This window comes from Dasypus novemcinctus, chromosome 7 (genome assembly GCF_030445035.2).
Source record: "Dasypus novemcinctus isolate mDasNov1 chromosome 7, mDasNov1.1.hap2, whole genome shotgun sequence".
In the NCBI taxonomy this organism is placed as follows: Eukaryota; Metazoa; Chordata; class Mammalia; order Cingulata; family Dasypodidae; genus Dasypus; species Dasypus novemcinctus.
The window spans coordinates 16,005,389-16,022,804 of record NC_080679.1 but is presented as its reverse complement, the minus strand read 5'-3'; the positions used below and the strand labels follow the sequence as shown (position 1 = coordinate 16,022,804).

Below are 17,416 nucleotides of genomic sequence, written 5' to 3'. Positions count from 1 at the left end.
TCTTAATCAGAGTCCTAGTCTATGTTCCAGGAGGGCCTCCTTCACCCCTTTTCAGAGGAGAAGAGGAAACACAAGAAGAAGCATCTGGTGCAGAGCCCCAGTTCCTACTTCACAGATGTAAAATGCCCAGGGTACCATAGAGTCACCAGGGTCTTCAGTCATGCAAATGGTATTTTGTGTGTTGGCTGCTCCACTGTCCTCTGCCAGCCTACTGGTGGTAAAGCAAGACTTAGAGCGATGCTCCTTCAGGTGGAAGCAGCACTAAGAGCACTCTGAAGCAACATGCGTGGGGCACCGTCCCAGTAGACATTTTGGATACCAAAAAAAAAAAAAATGTCTTCCTTGGTCTAAATCTTTGCCCTGGGATGATACCACCGAGTAATGTAAAAGAAGCTGAGGGAAATTCTGAGCCCCCCTCAGACTTTCAGAATCACCAAAGAGAGGAAAAGGAGTGAATAGTTGTTTCCTGTTCTATTCTAAATATGACTTAAAAAAAGACAAGAAAAAACAAAAATTGGCAAGTTTTTCGAGTCATAAGGACTCGCATTAAGGAAATGAACAAAGATCATGTGAGATTCTGCTGTGGTTGGTCATTAGCTTAAACAACAACAGGGAAGTGGCAGTCCAAGGTCAATGTGCTCCCTTAAAACGGTATATAAGGGCCTCCCAACACAAGGAGGCATCAGACCTCACTCGCCTTCTAACTCCTCTCCCCTCAGTCACTGAGTCTTCTCTACTGACACCATGGGTTGCTGTGGCTGTGGAAGCTGTGGCGGCTGCAGTGGTGGCTGCAGTGGCAGCTGTGGTGGTGGCTGTTGTGGTGGCTGCGGCAGCTGCACCACCTGCAGATGCTACCGGGTGGGCTGCTGCTCTGCCTGCTGCCCCTGCTGTTGTGGCTGCTGTGGGGGCTGTTGCAGCACCCCCGTGATCGTCTGCTGCCGCCGCTCCTGTGGCTGTGGCTCCTGTGGCTGCGGCTCGTGTGGCTACAGCTGTGGGAAGGGCTGCTGCCAGCAGAAGTGCTGCTGCCAGCAGAAGGGCTGCTGCAAGAAGCAGTGCTGCTGCTAGGCAGGCTGCCCGTGGGTGGGAGTTGATGCCAAGCCTTTGCTCCCGCTGATGGTAAACTTCCTCCACCCCATTCACTTGCCCCATCTGTCACCTGGGTGTCCTGGGACTTATTCTCTTGGACTTGACATTGCTCCTGATTCTAGCTACCTGGATCTCCTACTGTGGCTGTTTCCTGTTTGCAGTGTTTCCAATCTGTTGTCAATTAATCAAAACAAAGACACGAGTACAACCTAGCTCCAAAAGAAGAGTCTACATCACTGAGATCAATCAAATGGGATCACAAAAATATTCTTTTTGATACCTATGATTACTTCCTTCCCATTTCTGTGCCTTCATTTTGGCCCCCTTTCCATCATGTATTCATCAACAGCTGTTTTCTACATTTTCTAATAAATGAAGTTAAATTTATCATTGACCGTTTCTCTTTGCCTTTATTTTAACCCATATCTGAAAGGATCTTAATCTCTTTCAGAAGGCCTTTGGCAGGCAGGCAGCACAGAACCAAAGAGCTTGCCTGCCAAAGCCATCCTTCCATGTGTGTTATCAACACAAGCAGAATGCTCGAGAGTATGATTTTTATTTACAATTTGAATTCTATTTTATGGTGGGAGTTTGGTACACAGTAGACATTTTGCCCTAATGCATTAAAAATCCTGCTTTGTTCACAAAGTGCCAATTTAAACACAGTTTCAGAACTATATCTATTACCAAAATAGGCAATACTCAATTTGCTTTAGATTTCCATCTGCTTGGGCCATTTACTCTATGCCCAGAGGGCAGAGTTCCACTCCAGCTGTGCAAGACTTTTTCCTACCATAAATTCAGCCAGTTGCACACTTTTAGAACTTTGGTATTATTAGTTTAGTATCTCCATTGTTCTAACTACACACACACAAAAATAATGCCATCAGCCTGTGTTAAATGAGTCGGAATTGATGGACATGGGCCACATCTTAGTTCCCTTGTTTCTTTCCCACCAACAGTGAGGTGGGTCTCGGGCCTCACGGGTTCTTTTCAAGGCAACTGCTGTTGGCTTTTCTCTCTAAGTTAATTTTACCTCAGTTAGGATATTGTTACATGGTAGGATGTCTTTCAAATTCATTCTGGATCTTTGTTAACTTAAACTGTGATTTATGTTTTTGTTCATTTCTGTCCATGTTTTTGCCTCAGGGGCCTAGAGGAGGCCTTGAAGTGTCTTCTGCTTTGTGTGCTGATGTTAGACCAGGAGAGTCCATTCCTGACAGGATAGGGGTTACATGGTTAGGAATCTTGAGAGGAAACTAGACCTTAGTAAATCCCCAGTCACCGTCATTCCCTTTGAAGACACTCGGCTACTAATTGAAATACAAATACTGTATGATTAAGAGCTGGAACCACTGTTACAGGCATTTAAAAATTTTCAGAGGAGTCTTCTTTCTGTCAGCAAATATTCACTGAGAAACTCACGGCTACAAAGCCATGTCAATGGCTCTAAGGCCGATTCAAGGGTGAACAGACCCTAACCTGGCTTTGATCGTCTTTGGGGTGGGAGTGAGCTATGCACACAGAATTAGAATCTAAGGCTGAGTGTGAGACATGCTGTTCTAGGTTAAACTGTGTCCCCCCCAAAAGACATGTTCAAGTCCTAACACTGGTTTCATAAATGTGAGCCCATTTGGAAATAAGATTATTGAAGGTGTTATTAATTAAGATGAAGCCAGCCTGGATTAGGGTGGGTCCTCATCCAGTATGACTGGTGTAAGCCTTGTAAGAAGAGGAAATTTGAGCACAGACTGAGAGAGATGACAGCCATGTGACAGAAGCAGGGACTGCGATACGCTACATGCCAAAGAATGCTCTGGATTGCTGGGGGTCACTGCCGAGACACGAGACCTCAGAGGAAGCACGGCCCCGCCGACACTTCGGTGTCAGGCTATCAGCCTCCAGAGCTGAGAGACAGAAAATCCCTGTTGTTTCAATCTGTGCTGTTTATGGCACTTTGTTGCAACAGCCCTAGAAAACACCTTCCACCAATGTTCCCATCAGAGATGAAGATAGTTCTCATGGAAAGATCTGAAATAGCTTCATAGCACCCAATCTTCTGGCTTCCTTTCTCCTGTGAACTTTCAGTGTAGGGTCTCCACCCACTTGGTCTTTTTCAGAACCAGAGCCAGGGAGGGCTTCAAGCTAAAGGCTAAGTGGTTATGTGCTGGAGATTCTTATCACTACCATGGAAAGGTCAGCAACTGCTATCTTTTTTTTTTTAAGAAAAGATTTATTTATTTTGTTTATTTCTCCCCTTGTCCCCCTCATTGTTTTGCATTTGCTGTCTGCTTTCTATGTCCATTCCCTGTGTGTTCTTCTGTGTCTGCTGGTCTTCTCTTTAGGCGGCACTGGGAACTGATCCTAGGACCTTCTGGAGTGGGAGAGAGGTGCTCAACCTCTTGCGCCACCTTAGCTCCCTGGTTTGCTGCATCTCTTATTGTCTCTCCTTTGTGTCTCTTTTTGTTGCATCATCTTGCTGCACCAGCACTCTGCGCAGGTCAGCACTCCTGAACAAGCTGGTACGCTGTGTGGGTTAGCACTCCACATGGGTCGGCACTCTGCGTGGGTCAGCACTCTGCGTGGGCCAGCACTCTGTGTGGGCCAGCTCTCCACTCAGTCCAGCTCACTGCGCAGGCCAACTTGCCTTCACCAGGAGGCACTGAGAATCGAACCCTGAACCTCCTATATGGTAGATGGGTACCTAATTGCTTGAGCCACATCCACTTCCCCACCATTGCCTTTGCAATAAGTTTCCTCATCCCTTTGCCACAAGGCACAAGTTTCTCAGATGGATTGAGTACTGAAAAGAACAAGATGGAGGACAATTTAAAATAAAATTTTTCTGGAGAGTTCAATTAAGCTTGACAATTCATTTTCATTGTTCAATTTGATATTATCATCACCCAGTTTTCAAATCCCTATAGACCCTGCCTAGAAATTCCCTGTATGGTAAGGAAACATAGGCCATATTTATGCCAATTATTCAGATAACCTAAATTCACAGTCAGATTACAGAGAGGGCTCTAACCATTCACTAACTGACTTGAGGTGCAAATATGTGCCACATGCAAGCAAAGTGCTCCCCAGAGTACCTTGCAGACCCCCTCAAAAAACCTCCATGCAGAAACCTTGTTTTACTTCCTCGTGAAGTTGAGCTCTGGTGGTAGCTGCAGGTGGTGGGAATTCTTGTGGGTGTGCTCAAGAGGAGGGCGAGAGAGCTGAGTGTGTCAAGGAAAGCCAAGGATCCCACTTTGCACAGGCACCACATTGTGGATATAACCACAGAACATTTCTTTCATTTAACCATCAAGGCCGATTAGTCACCCAGAATCCCCTCAGCGGCAGCATCTCTTAAGGACCACAGCTCAGCACCACACAAGCATGTGGACATGATTGATGCTCATCATACATGATCTGTTACGGATTGAATGGTATCCCCCAAAACCACAAGTTCAAGTCCTAACCCCTGGTCCTGGGAATGTGAACTTGTTTGTAAATAGGATCTTTGAAAATGTTTTTAGTTATGATGAGTCCAAACTGGATTAGGGTGGGCCCTAGTCCAGCATAACTGGGGTCCTTATAAGAAGAGGAAATTTGGATCCAGAGAGAGAGAGTGAGAAATGGCCATGCAACAGAGGCAACAATTGAGTTATGCCACCACAAACCAAGGAGTGCCATGGGTTGCCAACACCCACCAGAAGTCAGGAGAGAGGCATAGAATGGGTTTTTCCCTTTAAGGGGAAGTGTGGCTCTAGAATTTCTGACTTCTTGCTTCCAGAACTGAGTGACAATGAATTTCTGCTGTTTAAGCCACCTGTCTTTGGTACTTGGCCCTAGCAGCCCTGGCAAACTAAGACATGATCAAAAGGGTCACATAACATAGAGGTGTTTTGTCCCTCCCGCATGTGGTTTTTCTAGTGATCTTTGTTCAATCTAACATATCTTTTGCTTTTTGTTTCCCCTTCAGTAACTATTATGGATTTGCACTTGTCTTCTTTTCCAGATTTAATTGTCCCCTCTTTAAGTGAAGGCATTGTGTCATGACATTGCCTTGGACAAATAAGTGCTCAGTAACCATCCCTGGTGTGCCCAGCATCTGGGTCCTTTTGCTTCACAAGTCCATGTGATGACCAGTTGAGTAATAACACCCCAGTAAATACTAACTGCCCATGCCTTCTTACTGCCTGAAAACAAACCACATTTCTAGCGAGTGGATAGGGAGAGCAGGAGCCACACCCTCCTTGTCTCTTTGTTGCTAGGAAGGGCTCATGTCCCAGAATTCTGCCAACTGGCTTTACTTTGTGGGGCACCTGATTCAAGGATGCCTAAGTGAGGATAAGCTAGGAACCACTGACTTCTGGTAAAATAGGTGAACTTGGGGGATTTTCTCCTGACCTCTAACCTCCTAGCTGCAACAGTCACCAGGAGAAGAGGCAGATCTAAGGGATGGAAGCTGGGAGTGGAAGGAAGATGGGTCAGAGGGTGGTGGCCCCAGGGATTTAGGCTGTGAGTCGCTAAGAACCTTTGGGTAACCAGAGGAAACTAGGGCCTCAGGACTCTTGGAGGTGAAAAGAAAAAAGGAAGAGAGCCAAGTGGGTGACAAAAACTATCTTAGAATCTGGGGGGCTTATCTCACAGCCCTCTCTTCAAACCCTATGTCCAAAATCCAAAAGAGAAGGAAGACTTGCCATGAGGAGGAAAGGAGTCTTATCTGACATGGTTTTTCAGCTCGCGGTCCCTTTGGCTCTATCCCTCCTTTTGGTCAGTTAACGCTGGTTCAACCTTGTTTAAGCATCCACCTGGTGCCAAGTTCTGCTTAAAGTGACAAAGACACACCCCAAGTGGACCTTACAGGTTGATGCATGAATGTCCTTCTCCTGAGAGACACATTCCAGGAGTCCTTCTTCCCTTGGCCACAGCCCAATCCACCAGCCCAGCTGGGAGACCCCTGCCTCCTTTAGTTCTCACTTGGCTGCATCATCTGGATATGGCAGACTGAGTTGGGGGGTAGGATGCCCAAATGTGAAGAATACGTGGACTAAGGAGCTAATGGGCAAACGATTGCAGTTAGACCCTATGTTCACCTTTTGTGTTGCCTTTTGGTGTAATTCTCAGCAATGAAGCTAGGGGAATCAAGATTGACATGTGGTAGAAAAGTTGACCTAGGAATAGACAAGAAGTGGCCTCTCAAAAATGATGGTCCCTGGACCAGATGTAGCTAAGGTGGCTGAGCGTCTGTTTCTCATGTACAAGGCCCCAGGTTTGATCCCTGGTACCTCCTAAAAACAAAACTAACCAATAAAAAAGTCCAACTCTCATTGGGGAGCCAATGTAGCTCAGTGGTTGAGTACCTGCTTCCCATATATGGGGTCCTGGGATTGAACCCAGGACCTGCGATACCTGGCCCCCCTGAAAAAAAAGATGAACCGCAAAGTGACCAGGCTCCTAAGTGATCATATGACAATGCGGGGTCTGCACAAATATTCGAAGGAGAGATTTGATGAGAGTTTGGTTTATAATATTGAACCTCCAAAATTGAGGGGACTCCTGATCTCCCCCTTCCTAAAAAACACTCAATGGTTTCATCATCCTCTAATTAATCTGCATCTATCATGATGCAGACAGTGTAGGGACCAGAAAGAGAAAAAGAGACGACTCTTTGAGGCTGATTCTGTATAATTTATTAAGATATGTTATTTTGTATGTACAGAGGTACAATGCAGCAGTAAAACCAGGAGCATAAAATAAAAACAAAGTTAAAGGCATTCCAAGAAGGTGTAACATTAACTATTGTGATAGTGATCAGCATAGACGGCTGCACATTTATTACTTTGGCTCATGCTTATTGAATATATGTAGGATGACAGAAACTACAGAAATGGGAGCTACCTATCGCCCAGTGATAAGGCTCAGGTCAGGCTGTACCTAAAAATCAGAGCGCAGCAGACAGAAAGGGACGGGAAAGTCTTACCTCGTCAGGACGGTTACCTGCAGCACCTGCCCAGAGGCCGGGCGGCCAACCTAGCAGCACCACTGCTTCTTGCAGCAGCACTTCTGCTGGCAGCAGCTCTTCCCGCAGCCACACGAGCTGCAGCCACAGGAGCGGTGACCGCAGACGACCACGGGGGTGCTGCAGCAGCCCCCACAGCAGCCGCAGCAGCAGGGGCAGCAGGCAGAGCAGCAGCCCACCCGGTAGCATCTGCAGGTGGTGCAGCTGCCACAGCCACCGCAGCCACCACTGCAGCCACCATTGCAGCCACCACTGCAACCACTACAGCTTCCACAGCCACAACAACCCATGGTGTCAGGAGAGAGGACTCAGTGAAGAGAGAGGACAGGAGTCTGGAGGAGAGGGAGTCTGATGCCTCGTTCTGCTGGGAGGTCCTTATGTGCCAAGACTGGAGGGGAGAAGGAGGAAGACACAGGACCACTTCCCGGTTGTGAACTGAGTTGATTTTCACGGAAGACTCTCACCATCTCTTATTGACTTCCAATTTGGATGCCTTTGTCTTCACTACCTTTCCAGTTTTGTTTATTTTCTTTAAAAGATTATATTCCAGTGCCAGTAAAAGAGGCCTAGAAGTCATAGGGAGGCATTCTGGGAACCAGGGGCACGGCAAGGCTGTCAACAGTAAAGGGCAGCCTTCTCCATCCTTGCCCAATGCTGAGAGAGCAGGCACTGTGCGAGCAAGCTCTTAGGCGGGCTTTGAACCACACGTGCTCCTCAGGCCGTGGGCTCTCTTAGCTTCTGCGGGGGTACAGTGAAGTTTAAGAGACAGTCTCTGACCGCTAAGAGCTTCAGGGGAAAGTCGTGTTGGGAGCTGGAAATGTGTAAAATGGCAGGTTCACAGGCCACTGCCACGGCCAGTGCCATCGGCGTGTTTGCTGACTGGTAGAAACTGCTGGGCTTGGAAATTTTGCTCCCTACCTCTTCTTTTGAGGTGTACCTTTGTGATTTGTCTTCTGCACACCCAGGCTTTAATGACTATTTATAAAAAGAAATACATCTTCTGGGAAGCCTGTATTTTCATTATGTAATTCTTAGCATGTTTTGCTTTTCATGAAGCATCGATGTTTGTACTTGATTAGATTGAATCAGCTGATGTCTGAGAGAAATACCCCAGTGCTAAATAGCCTGAGCTAGGCCCTGGGAGAGAAAGTGGGAGGGGTATGTTGAAGTCTTCAAGGTGCAGATGCCAGAGAAGGTCTGAAGGAGCTGAGGGAGAGGCTCCCCACAGGAAGAAAAGGAGTTTATGGCTCTGAGGTGAAGTGAGGAGCTCAGCATCATGGTGAGGTTTGACGGTTGGTGATCTCCAAGGAGACTATAAAAATACAAGGCAAGCAAAACGTGAGTGGGCTCCCATGTATGCATGTTGAAGTGTGGGTGCTGGCAACCACAGAGATTTCAGAGGACAGTGTTGGAAAGACACGTTTCTCAGGGCTCTATTTAGCAACAGTCTTGCTGCCCAAAGACCATTTTCGCAGCCCACTCTAGTTCTCCAGTATTTGGGTGATAAGAAATATGGTAACATCTCTAGGGTTGATATGCATGGCTATGAAGGACCCCAAGCATCTCTGTGGTATTTGGACCCAAGAGATCATTTTAAGTTGATAAGGGGGTTACTTAAATTGGGGGGCTGGGGTGGTGCAGTGGAGCTAGAGATTTGTGAATCGCTTTGAGAGCTATTAATGCGGTAGAATTGACAGAATTCTGTGAAAGACTAGATATGGGAAGAATTCAAAGATGACATGTCTGAGTCAGTCACACAACATGGTAGAGGAAAAATGTACTTTTCTTGGGGATGTGTTGGTGGGGATTATGACTTGAATCTGGAACAAGCAAGGTTGGAGGTGCCTCTGAGACACCCAGTGGGGAGAAGATGGAGTTCAGAGTTGATTATGTGTGGACTTGGAGTTTAGAAGAGAATCTAAGCTGGAGATACACATTCGAGGAATTAATGAGGGAATATATATGTGGGAATTGAAACCATGTAGGTGCAATGAATGGAGGGAAGATAGAAAGAGAAGAAAAGGTTTTTAATAGGTACTTTTAGGGGTAAAAAAAAAAGAGGGAGAGAAAAAGGTCCTTTGTTATAAAATATAGTCCAGATCCTTTGGAATTATCACTGTGAACATGTAAACTCACAAGAACTGAAATGAACAATTTAATAAGGCACAAGGAAGGCAAAAGTAGTAGAAGTGGAAATTTTTGAAGAATGGCTTGTTCCATTTTTAGGTTCCTATTTATGCCTTGCATCTCATGAGTTTCTGTTAAAACAGGATGATTTCTAATGCCTGTATGGAGAGTAACCCATCGAGGAGAAATGGAAAAGGAGCAGACCGCAATTATGAATCCCCTGGATTCAAAATCTCACAGATTCACAGAGTCAGAATCTAGAATGCAGGTTACCAGGGGGCAGGATGGGGAAAGGGCCTGGGAAGCTAAGGCTGACCATGTCCAGGACTCCTATTTGGGATGATGGAAATGTTTTGGTAATGGATGGTGGTGACGGTAGTGCAACATGTGAACACAGTTAGCAGCCCTGAAATATATATGCATGTAATTAAAAAGGGAAATTAAGTTAAGAGTGTAGATACAACAGAATAAAAATATTTTTTTAAAAATCCATGAAACTACACTATACAGTGAACCCTATATTAACCCATGGACTGTAGCTAATAGTACAATTATAAAAACGTGCTACCATCAATTGTAACAAATGTTCCACACCAGTGCAAGGTGGTGGTGGTGGGGTGGTGTATGGGAATCCTGTATTTTATGCATGATTGTTCTATAAACCCACAACTTCTCTAATAAAGAAAAACTAATGTTAAAAGAAAATCTCACAAATTCATTTGTGTTTCTGTGAAAATGAAGGGCCACATCATGGTTTGCTTCTATAATGACTTTAAAAGAGTAAAGCTAAAATTAGCACATTTATTGGTTTAAATATAGTCCGGGAGGATGTAAACAAGAGATACCCCAAGACAATCCTGTTGTGGAAACTGCGATAAGCAACGAGAAGGAAGTGAGCACTTGTCTGGGCTCACTCTCTCTCCCTTTTCCCAAGATGGTATAAAAGGTTCCTAGCAGAAGGAGGCTCAGGCCTCACCTCCTGACTCCTCTCCCTTCACTCACCTGAGTCCTCTCTACTGTCACCATGGGTTGTTGTGGCTGTGGAAGCTGTGGTGGCTGCAGTGGCAGCTGTGGTGGCAGCTGTGGAGGTGGCGGTGGTGGCTGCGGTAGTTGCACCACCTGCAGATGCTACCGGGTGGGCTGCTGCTCTGCCTGCTGCCCCTGCTGCTGCGGCTGCTGTGGGGGCTGCTGCAGCACCCCCGTGGTCGTCTGCTGCCACCACTCCTGCGGCTGTGGCTCGTGTGGCTGTGGGAAGGGCTGCTGCCAGCAGAAGTGTGGCTGCCAGCAGAAGTGCTGTTGTAAGAAGCAGTGCTGCTGCTAGGTAGGCCGTCTGGCCTCTGGCAGGGGCTGCCTGTATCCTTTCATTGGTAAGACTTTCTTCCTTGCCATCCCAACTATGCTTTCCCCTGCTCTATGGTCCTAGGTTGCATTCCTGTCTTCCTCTGTGCCTCAAGTCGTTTTATCTGAAAATTTCCAAACTAATTGTTACACTCTAAAGGGAAAAAATATGATTTTGGCCCAGCACCTGGCTCCCATCCAAGTTAGTGAACTTAGCTAAGTGGCATCACAATTCCTAATATTTGGTTGGATGGGTAAGTTCACTGCTTTTCTTTGGTCCACTTTTCCTTGTCCACATGCATTGTTTCTTTTCTTTTTCTCTTTTGTGGTCATAGTTATCACATAATACTGTCTAAATTTCCTAATAAAATGAACTAAGTGACCATAAAAAATATTTTCTTCGATGAAACTGAATCCTGGTCTGTCTAATCTGACCCTTGAGAGATTTTTTTCCCCATTTTTGAACAAAGTCTTTGAAAGGCTTGAAATGTTAGCATCAGGAGAGCAGGCTCTCGCCAGGCTTCTGGGGCCCCTACACCCCCCCAGGGTGATGGCCATCTCCTCAACAGACTCATCTCTCTCTGTCTCAGTTTGCCAGAGCTGCTACCACAAATAGCACACAACAGTTTCTCTTAGCAACAGGAATTTATTGGCTCACAGTTCTGAGGTTAGAAGTCCAAAATTTAGATACTGGCAAGACTTGTTTCGCCCCAAATGGTGTTGCATTCAGCTCTGACCATTGGCGACTCTTGGCGTTCCTTGGCTTTTCTCTCTGGATGCCATCACATGGTGAGGCCCTCGCCTTTCTCCTCCAGGTTCCCTCTGACTTTCTGCTCTGGCTCCTCCCACTGGCTTTCTCTTTATGAGGTCTTGCTGATATCTTGACTTCAGACTTCTAGCCTTCAAAATCATGAGACCAAAAAATCCTTGTTGTTTAAGCTAGCCCATTGTGTGATATGTGTCATAGCAGCTCTGGACAACTAAGACAAAGGACAAGAAAATAAAATATGAAAAACAAATTTGTTTCCAATGGAATTAACTTTAGAGAACCGGCCATGGCTTTTTAAGAAAATTCATCAATTAATTGATTATTTTAGGAGGTGCTGGGGATTGAACCTAGGACCTTATTTCAGGGGAAGCAGGCACTTAACTACTTGTACTACACCTGTCCCCAATGAGAGCTGGTGTTTTCATTTGTTTTTTAGAAGGTATGTGTGATTGAACCTGGGACCTCATACATGGGAAGGGAGTGTTCAACCACCTGAGCTACATCTGCTCCCCACATGGCTGTTTCAAAATAGACTTTATTTTCTAGAGCAGCAGTAGGTTAACAACAGCTTCTAAATATCACTTTATTTAATTAGTGATAAAAAAAGGAATCACTTCCATTAAAAAAAATCCAGCAACATGGATTTATAGAATAAATATAGGTGAAAATGAATTGAGAATAGGTAGATATTATAAATAACCATTTGGATTGATTTTATGGTGTGTGAATAAAACTGCTTTGAATAAAACAACCAAATTGAAATCTTGGGAATAAAAAATGTGAGCTGAAATAAAAACTCATGTTAGCAAAATAGACTATGGACACCACTAACTATAGTTAATAGTACAAATATAAACATATGCTTTCTTCAATTACAACAAATATATCACACTAATGCAAGGTGTTAATAATAGGATGATATATGGAATCCTTGTATCCTTATGCATGATTGTTCTGTAAACACACAACTTCTCTGATTAAAAAAAAAGAATTTGTGATATGAGACATTTACTCAGCACACAGCAGAGAAAGACAGAGACCCAGAGTAGAAAGTGAGATCATTTGTCTCAAAATGATATCTGAGAAAAAAAAGTGTTTTGAGGACTTTCCCACTGGACAGCCTCCTACATCTAAGCCTTTCTTTCCACCACCCCCAAACTTGTTCACTTTGGACAATTCTAGACTCCTGGATGGATAGATTTGAGACAGCTTTTAGTCTAATCAAAACTTTGAACTCCAGCTCTCCCTCCCACTGCCATGGAGAAGAGCTTGAGTTGAGAGGTCTTGGGTCCCAGGTAGTGGCATTGGAGCAGCCACCTAGTAAGGACACTCCCTGTCCAGTTAATGTGTTAAGAGCCATTGATATTTGATGATCTTCAGAAGTGAAAACAGATGTGGTTCAAGCCATTGGGCTCCCATCTACAATACTGAAGTCCAGGGTTTAATTTCCAGGGCCTCCTGGTGAAGGCAAAGTTGGCCCACATGGCGAGCTGGCCCAGGCAGTGCACTAGCCCATGTGGAGAGCTGGTGCAGCAAGACAATGCAACAGAAGAGACACAAAGGAGAGACAATAAGAGACATAGCAGACCAGGGAACTGAGGTGGCACAAGAGATTGAGCACCTCTCTCCTGCTCCAGGAAGGTCCCAGGATCAATTTCCGATGCCACCTAAAAGAGAAAACAAGCAGACATAGAAGAATGTACAGCCAATGGAAACAGAGAGCAGACAATGGGGGGGGGGGAGGGGGGGAGGGAGAAATAAAGAAAATAAATCTTTAAAAACAAACAAACAAAAATGATAATGTCCTGAAGGAGTCTAACAAATTAGCAGAAAGGAACAAACTGCCCTCTTTCTAAGAGAAAATATTAAAGGCATGACCAAAGTTGTAATTTATAAATGCCCATTCACTGGTGTTGTATGAGGAACTCTGTCACAAATTACAGGTTATATTTCAAAATAATAGCGCAGGCCCTCCATTTGTTTTGAATGTTTCTCTAGATGTGATAAATAGGATACAAAAGAATGGCAATGCTTCTAGTCGAGGTGAAAATTCTTATGGACTAGAAACTGTGTGCAAGGATATCTGGAATTTATGGTTTGCTCATAAACCTGAGGGGTGAACGAGAAGATTCATGTTTGAAAATCTAATGAAATATGCATTCCCTGTCTCTAATAACTGGCCCCACTTTGCTTTTGAACACAAAGAAGTATTCCCTGAAATGGGTGGAAGCTGTTATGATCCTCTTTTTAGAGCATAGAAGGCAGGGAATTCCTTAAAAAAGCTGGAAAATAACTAGGGTAAACAAATGATATGGGCTGTATGACACATACGCTGCCTTCTTGGTTGTGTCAGTAAATATTCTTGATGAAGAAATTAAGGAGCGTGGCATCCTTCAGTTCAAGGGGCCAGATGCCAATTTCATCATAGATTCATCCTGAGAGTCAAGCTACAATCACTGGATAGGCAGTGAGCATATCCAGCATAGGCAGGGGGGAAAGAGAAGGAAAAATACCTTCAAGCCATCATGGATTCCAGTGCCCAGTCTCATAAAATCTTTTTTTTTTTTTCATTCATGGCAGTGTTTCTTAACATCCGTGGTAGAAATGGAAACACTTTTATTAATGAGGGCTGAATATTGAGGGTTCCAGAGGGGATTTCCAGTTCTGATATGCTCTCACCTCCAGCCTGCTGTAGGATGTGGGGGGAGGCACAGGGCTTGATTTTGTTATTATCCCACTATCTGGTAGTCAGTCAACTTACCCAGGTGTGTTTCTTGGCATTTAGTTTGGACACTGGGCATTAACGAGGACATCTCTACCTCCAAATCTACTCTTGTTGATGGTATGTGAGTTTCTGATTATCTTTTTCTGCAAGGAATCCTATTTTAAATGTACTTGGAGGATCACTTTAAAAGCAAAGACCCCCTTTCTAAAAGGGCTCCTAGTATAGTTACATTTGGAAATAATTGGTGTTACTAGTTGACTTTTCTCTATATTTGTAAAACATAGTAATCTTCTAGTCCATGGGACTTCTGAAATTGTTTTGACGTTTTTCTTCCTTCTGCTCTGTCTTTTGTCTTTCTTGATTGTGCTCTCCCTCTCTGTTTCTTTCTTAATTTGGTCATGACCCACCAGGTAAATTTCATCATCCACTAGAATGGGTCAGGATCCATAGTTCAAATCCCCTTTAGGGGGAAACTGACATGGCTCAACAGATAGAGCATCCGCCTACCATATGGAGGGTCCAGGGTTCGATCCCCAGGGCCTCCTGACTCGTGTGGTGAGCTGGTCCATGCGCAGTGGTGCCGCATGCAAGGAGTGCCGTGCCATGCAGGGGCGCCCCCACATAGGGGTGTCCCATGTGCAAGGAGTGCACCCGCAAGGAGAGCTGCCCTGCAAGAAAAATGTGCAGCCCGCCCAGAAGTGGCACCACACACATTGAGAGCTGATGCAACAAAGAAGAGACACAGTTTCCCTCATAAAATCTTCACATTCGATGCTTGGTCAAGGGTTAATTCTGTTGCCAATAAGCCATGAAATTGAAGATATCTACCAGAATGCAGAGCTGGTTTTTCTCAATTTCTACAATATTCATGTTGATGTGGGCTGTGGGTGGAAAGCTGTTCATCTCTTCATAGATAACCTGAGTTGCATATATCCTGAGCTGTGTATGTGGGACAGTGAGAAGCTGCAGCCCTGCCCTTGGTAACCATGGCAATGACTCCAGTCCCGGGAAACAATTTAGCAATGCAAACTCTATATACACACAAGTCAGTCCAGAGAGACTCTGATAATAGAGATGCCAAAGCTTAAATAAACTTAAACTTGGCCTCGAATGGGGAAATATAATACAGCCTGTGCTTGAATTCAAAATTATCTAATTCTGTATCCAAGTGTGCCTAGAAATCAAATTAAGTAATATAGACCATTTAGACTTTGAATGTTCAGAAAGGATGTGTATTCAAGGTTGCATCCAGACGGAATGTGGGTGATATATTAGTTCAAAACCAATCTGGTACTCAGACAAACACTTAACTAACAAAGAAAGTCATTTTCTTTGATGAAAGCACCATTTGACTTCCCACCCTGTATAAAAGGAACTTGAAAATCTTGTTCTGGGCTCCGGTTTTGAACAGAAGGCTCCCGAGTCTGGCCGGCCGTAAATAAATCTTTTTCCTTCCCAAAGTTATTCCTGAGTCCTGGCCTTTCTATACGCAAATAATTGAACCTCTCTCGATTTCTACAACAATGTTATGAGAAAATCATTACAAAAACGTAAGGAGATTGTGTACCCCCAACACTGAGGAAACTCACTGGTTGTCTAACTTGGAACCTACTCACTGGCTAGAACATATTAAGCTTACTCTTGTAGGAGCGCTTAGGATTGTTGACAAGGCAGAGTGGAGGAAGACGTCTGTGGTAGCACATTGCAGTGATGGCTGGGACCCCATAGCTCAGTGAACTTCCCTGGCCATGCTCTTGTTGGATGGATACTATTGAACAAGCCAAGGAGTTGAAGTCCTTGTGAAAAAAGAGAGGCTAAGCTCTGGACATCGATTTCAACTAAGAGTTGGTCGTGGAGATAAGAATCATGCAGATGCAGACAGATCAGCTTTTTATCCTTCAGTTCATTGACTTTGTCGGGAAAATGCCAAGACACTTTGCTGTAGCATTTGGATTCAATGAATATTTTCTTATTACCATCTTGGACCACCTATGTAACTGTTTATCTGGAACATTCCTCATTCCTCTGCAACAGTGAACAAGAGAGAGGAAGAGAGAATCTTCCTAAAAGGACTGTGTCACTGTGGTCTTACATAAATAGCCAGCTTGAAGATTCACTAATCTCTGTGGGAGCTATTCAAATCCTGTTCTTTAGCCAGTAGCCAGCATGCGCCACCTAGAGCTCTGGGTGGGGTATTATATAAGATGGGATCCACAGATGAAACCACAGGAGCCCATTCTCAACAGATATAAAGAACTTGCTAAATGAGCAGAGCTTCAAAAAAAAGTAGAGGAGCTACAGAGAGATTTCCAACCGATCATCCTCATCTTCAGAATGAGCCAGCTCTCCTGCAGTGTGTCACTGTGTCCAAACTGTTACATGAAAGGACTCCTAGACAGATATCATCGCTATGAACTCCTGAATACAATGGCAGCTTTATGAATAGAAAGTCTTCTGAATTTAGAACCCATCTGGGAGAGAAATTTGTTGCTTTATTTTTTTTTAAATCTCTCTATGATGTGTTTAAGAACTGTGGCAGTGCAGGTGGCTTAAGTGAAATAACCCCCTATATAATAATTATATGATTACAACACTAATTTATAAGGCACCCAATGGATATTAAAACGCTTTATTCCTGGAAAAACAAAAACAAAAACCTTTGGATTCTAAATTACCACAAAGCAATGAAATGATATGTTAGAATATTGATTTGCTTGAAACTAACTCAAGCGGAGTAGATGTAGCTCAGTGGTCGAGTGCCTGCTTCACATGTACAAGGTCTTGGGTTCAATCCCTGGTACTCCCTAAAAACAACAACAAAAGCTAATTCAATGTGAAGAGATACATAATTACTTTAAAAAACTCTAACTTGGGAAGCGGACTTGGCCCAGTGGTTAGGGCGTCCGTCTACCACATGGGAGGTCCGCGGTTCAAACCCCGGGCCTCCTTGACCTGTGTGGAGCTGGCCCATGCGCAGTGCTGATGCGCGCAAGGCGTGCCCTGCCACGCAGGGGTGTCCCCCACGTAGGGGAGCCCCACGCACAAGGAGTGCGCCCCTTAAGGAGAGCCGCCCAGTGCTAAAGAAAGTGCAGCCTGCCCAGGAATGGTGCCGCACACGCGGAGAGCTGACACAGCAAGATGATGCAACAAAAAGAAACACAGATTCCCGTGCCTCTGACAACAACAGAAGCGGACAAAGAATAACACTCAGCAAATAGACACAGAGAACAGACAACTGGGCTGGGGGAAGGGGAGAGAAATAAGCAAATAAATAAATCTTAAAAAAAACACCAAAAAACCCCCCCACACAAAACGCTAACTATTCAGAAATTCCAAGGGAGGATGTATAATAAGGCCT

At 44.6% G+C, this 17,416-nt stretch overlaps 3 protein-coding genes and 2 pseudogenes across 3 annotated transcripts; 4 read left to right on the top strand and 1 right to left on the bottom strand.

Annotated features, from left to right (window-relative positions):
• The first annotated feature begins 744 nt into the window (after positions 1-744).
• Positions 745-1,065, top strand: LOC131279280 (small cysteine and glycine repeat-containing protein 1-like). Its single transcript, XM_058301254.1, has one exon. The coding sequence runs from the start codon at positions 745-747 to the stop codon at positions 1,063-1,065; it is 321 nt and encodes a 106-aa protein (XP_058157237.1).
• Positions 1,066-7,110: 6,045 nt separating this feature from the next.
• LOC131279078 (small cysteine and glycine repeat-containing protein 9-like) lies at positions 7,111-7,389 on the bottom strand. The gene has a single exon (XM_058299657.1). It carries the CDS (start codon positions 7,387-7,389, stop codon positions 7,111-7,113), a length of 279 nt encoding a protein of 92 aa, XP_058155640.1.
• Positions 7,390-10,250: 2,861 nt separating this feature from the next.
• Positions 10,251-10,547, top strand: LOC101434835 (small cysteine and glycine repeat-containing protein 6-like). The gene has a single exon (XM_058301253.1). The coding sequence runs from the start codon at positions 10,251-10,253 to the stop codon at positions 10,545-10,547; it is 297 nt and encodes a 98-aa protein (XP_058157236.1).
• A 2,659-nt stretch (positions 10,548-13,206) lies between these two features.
• On the top strand, positions 13,207-13,966 carry LOC139436128 (phosphatidylinositol-3,5-bisphosphate 3-phosphatase MTMR2 pseudogene; annotated as a pseudogene).
• An 863-nt stretch (positions 13,967-14,829) lies between these two features.
• Positions 14,830-16,441, top strand: LOC105744183 (phosphatidylinositol-3,5-bisphosphate 3-phosphatase MTMR2 pseudogene; annotated as a pseudogene).
• The last annotated feature ends 975 nt before the right edge of the window (positions 16,442-17,416 follow it).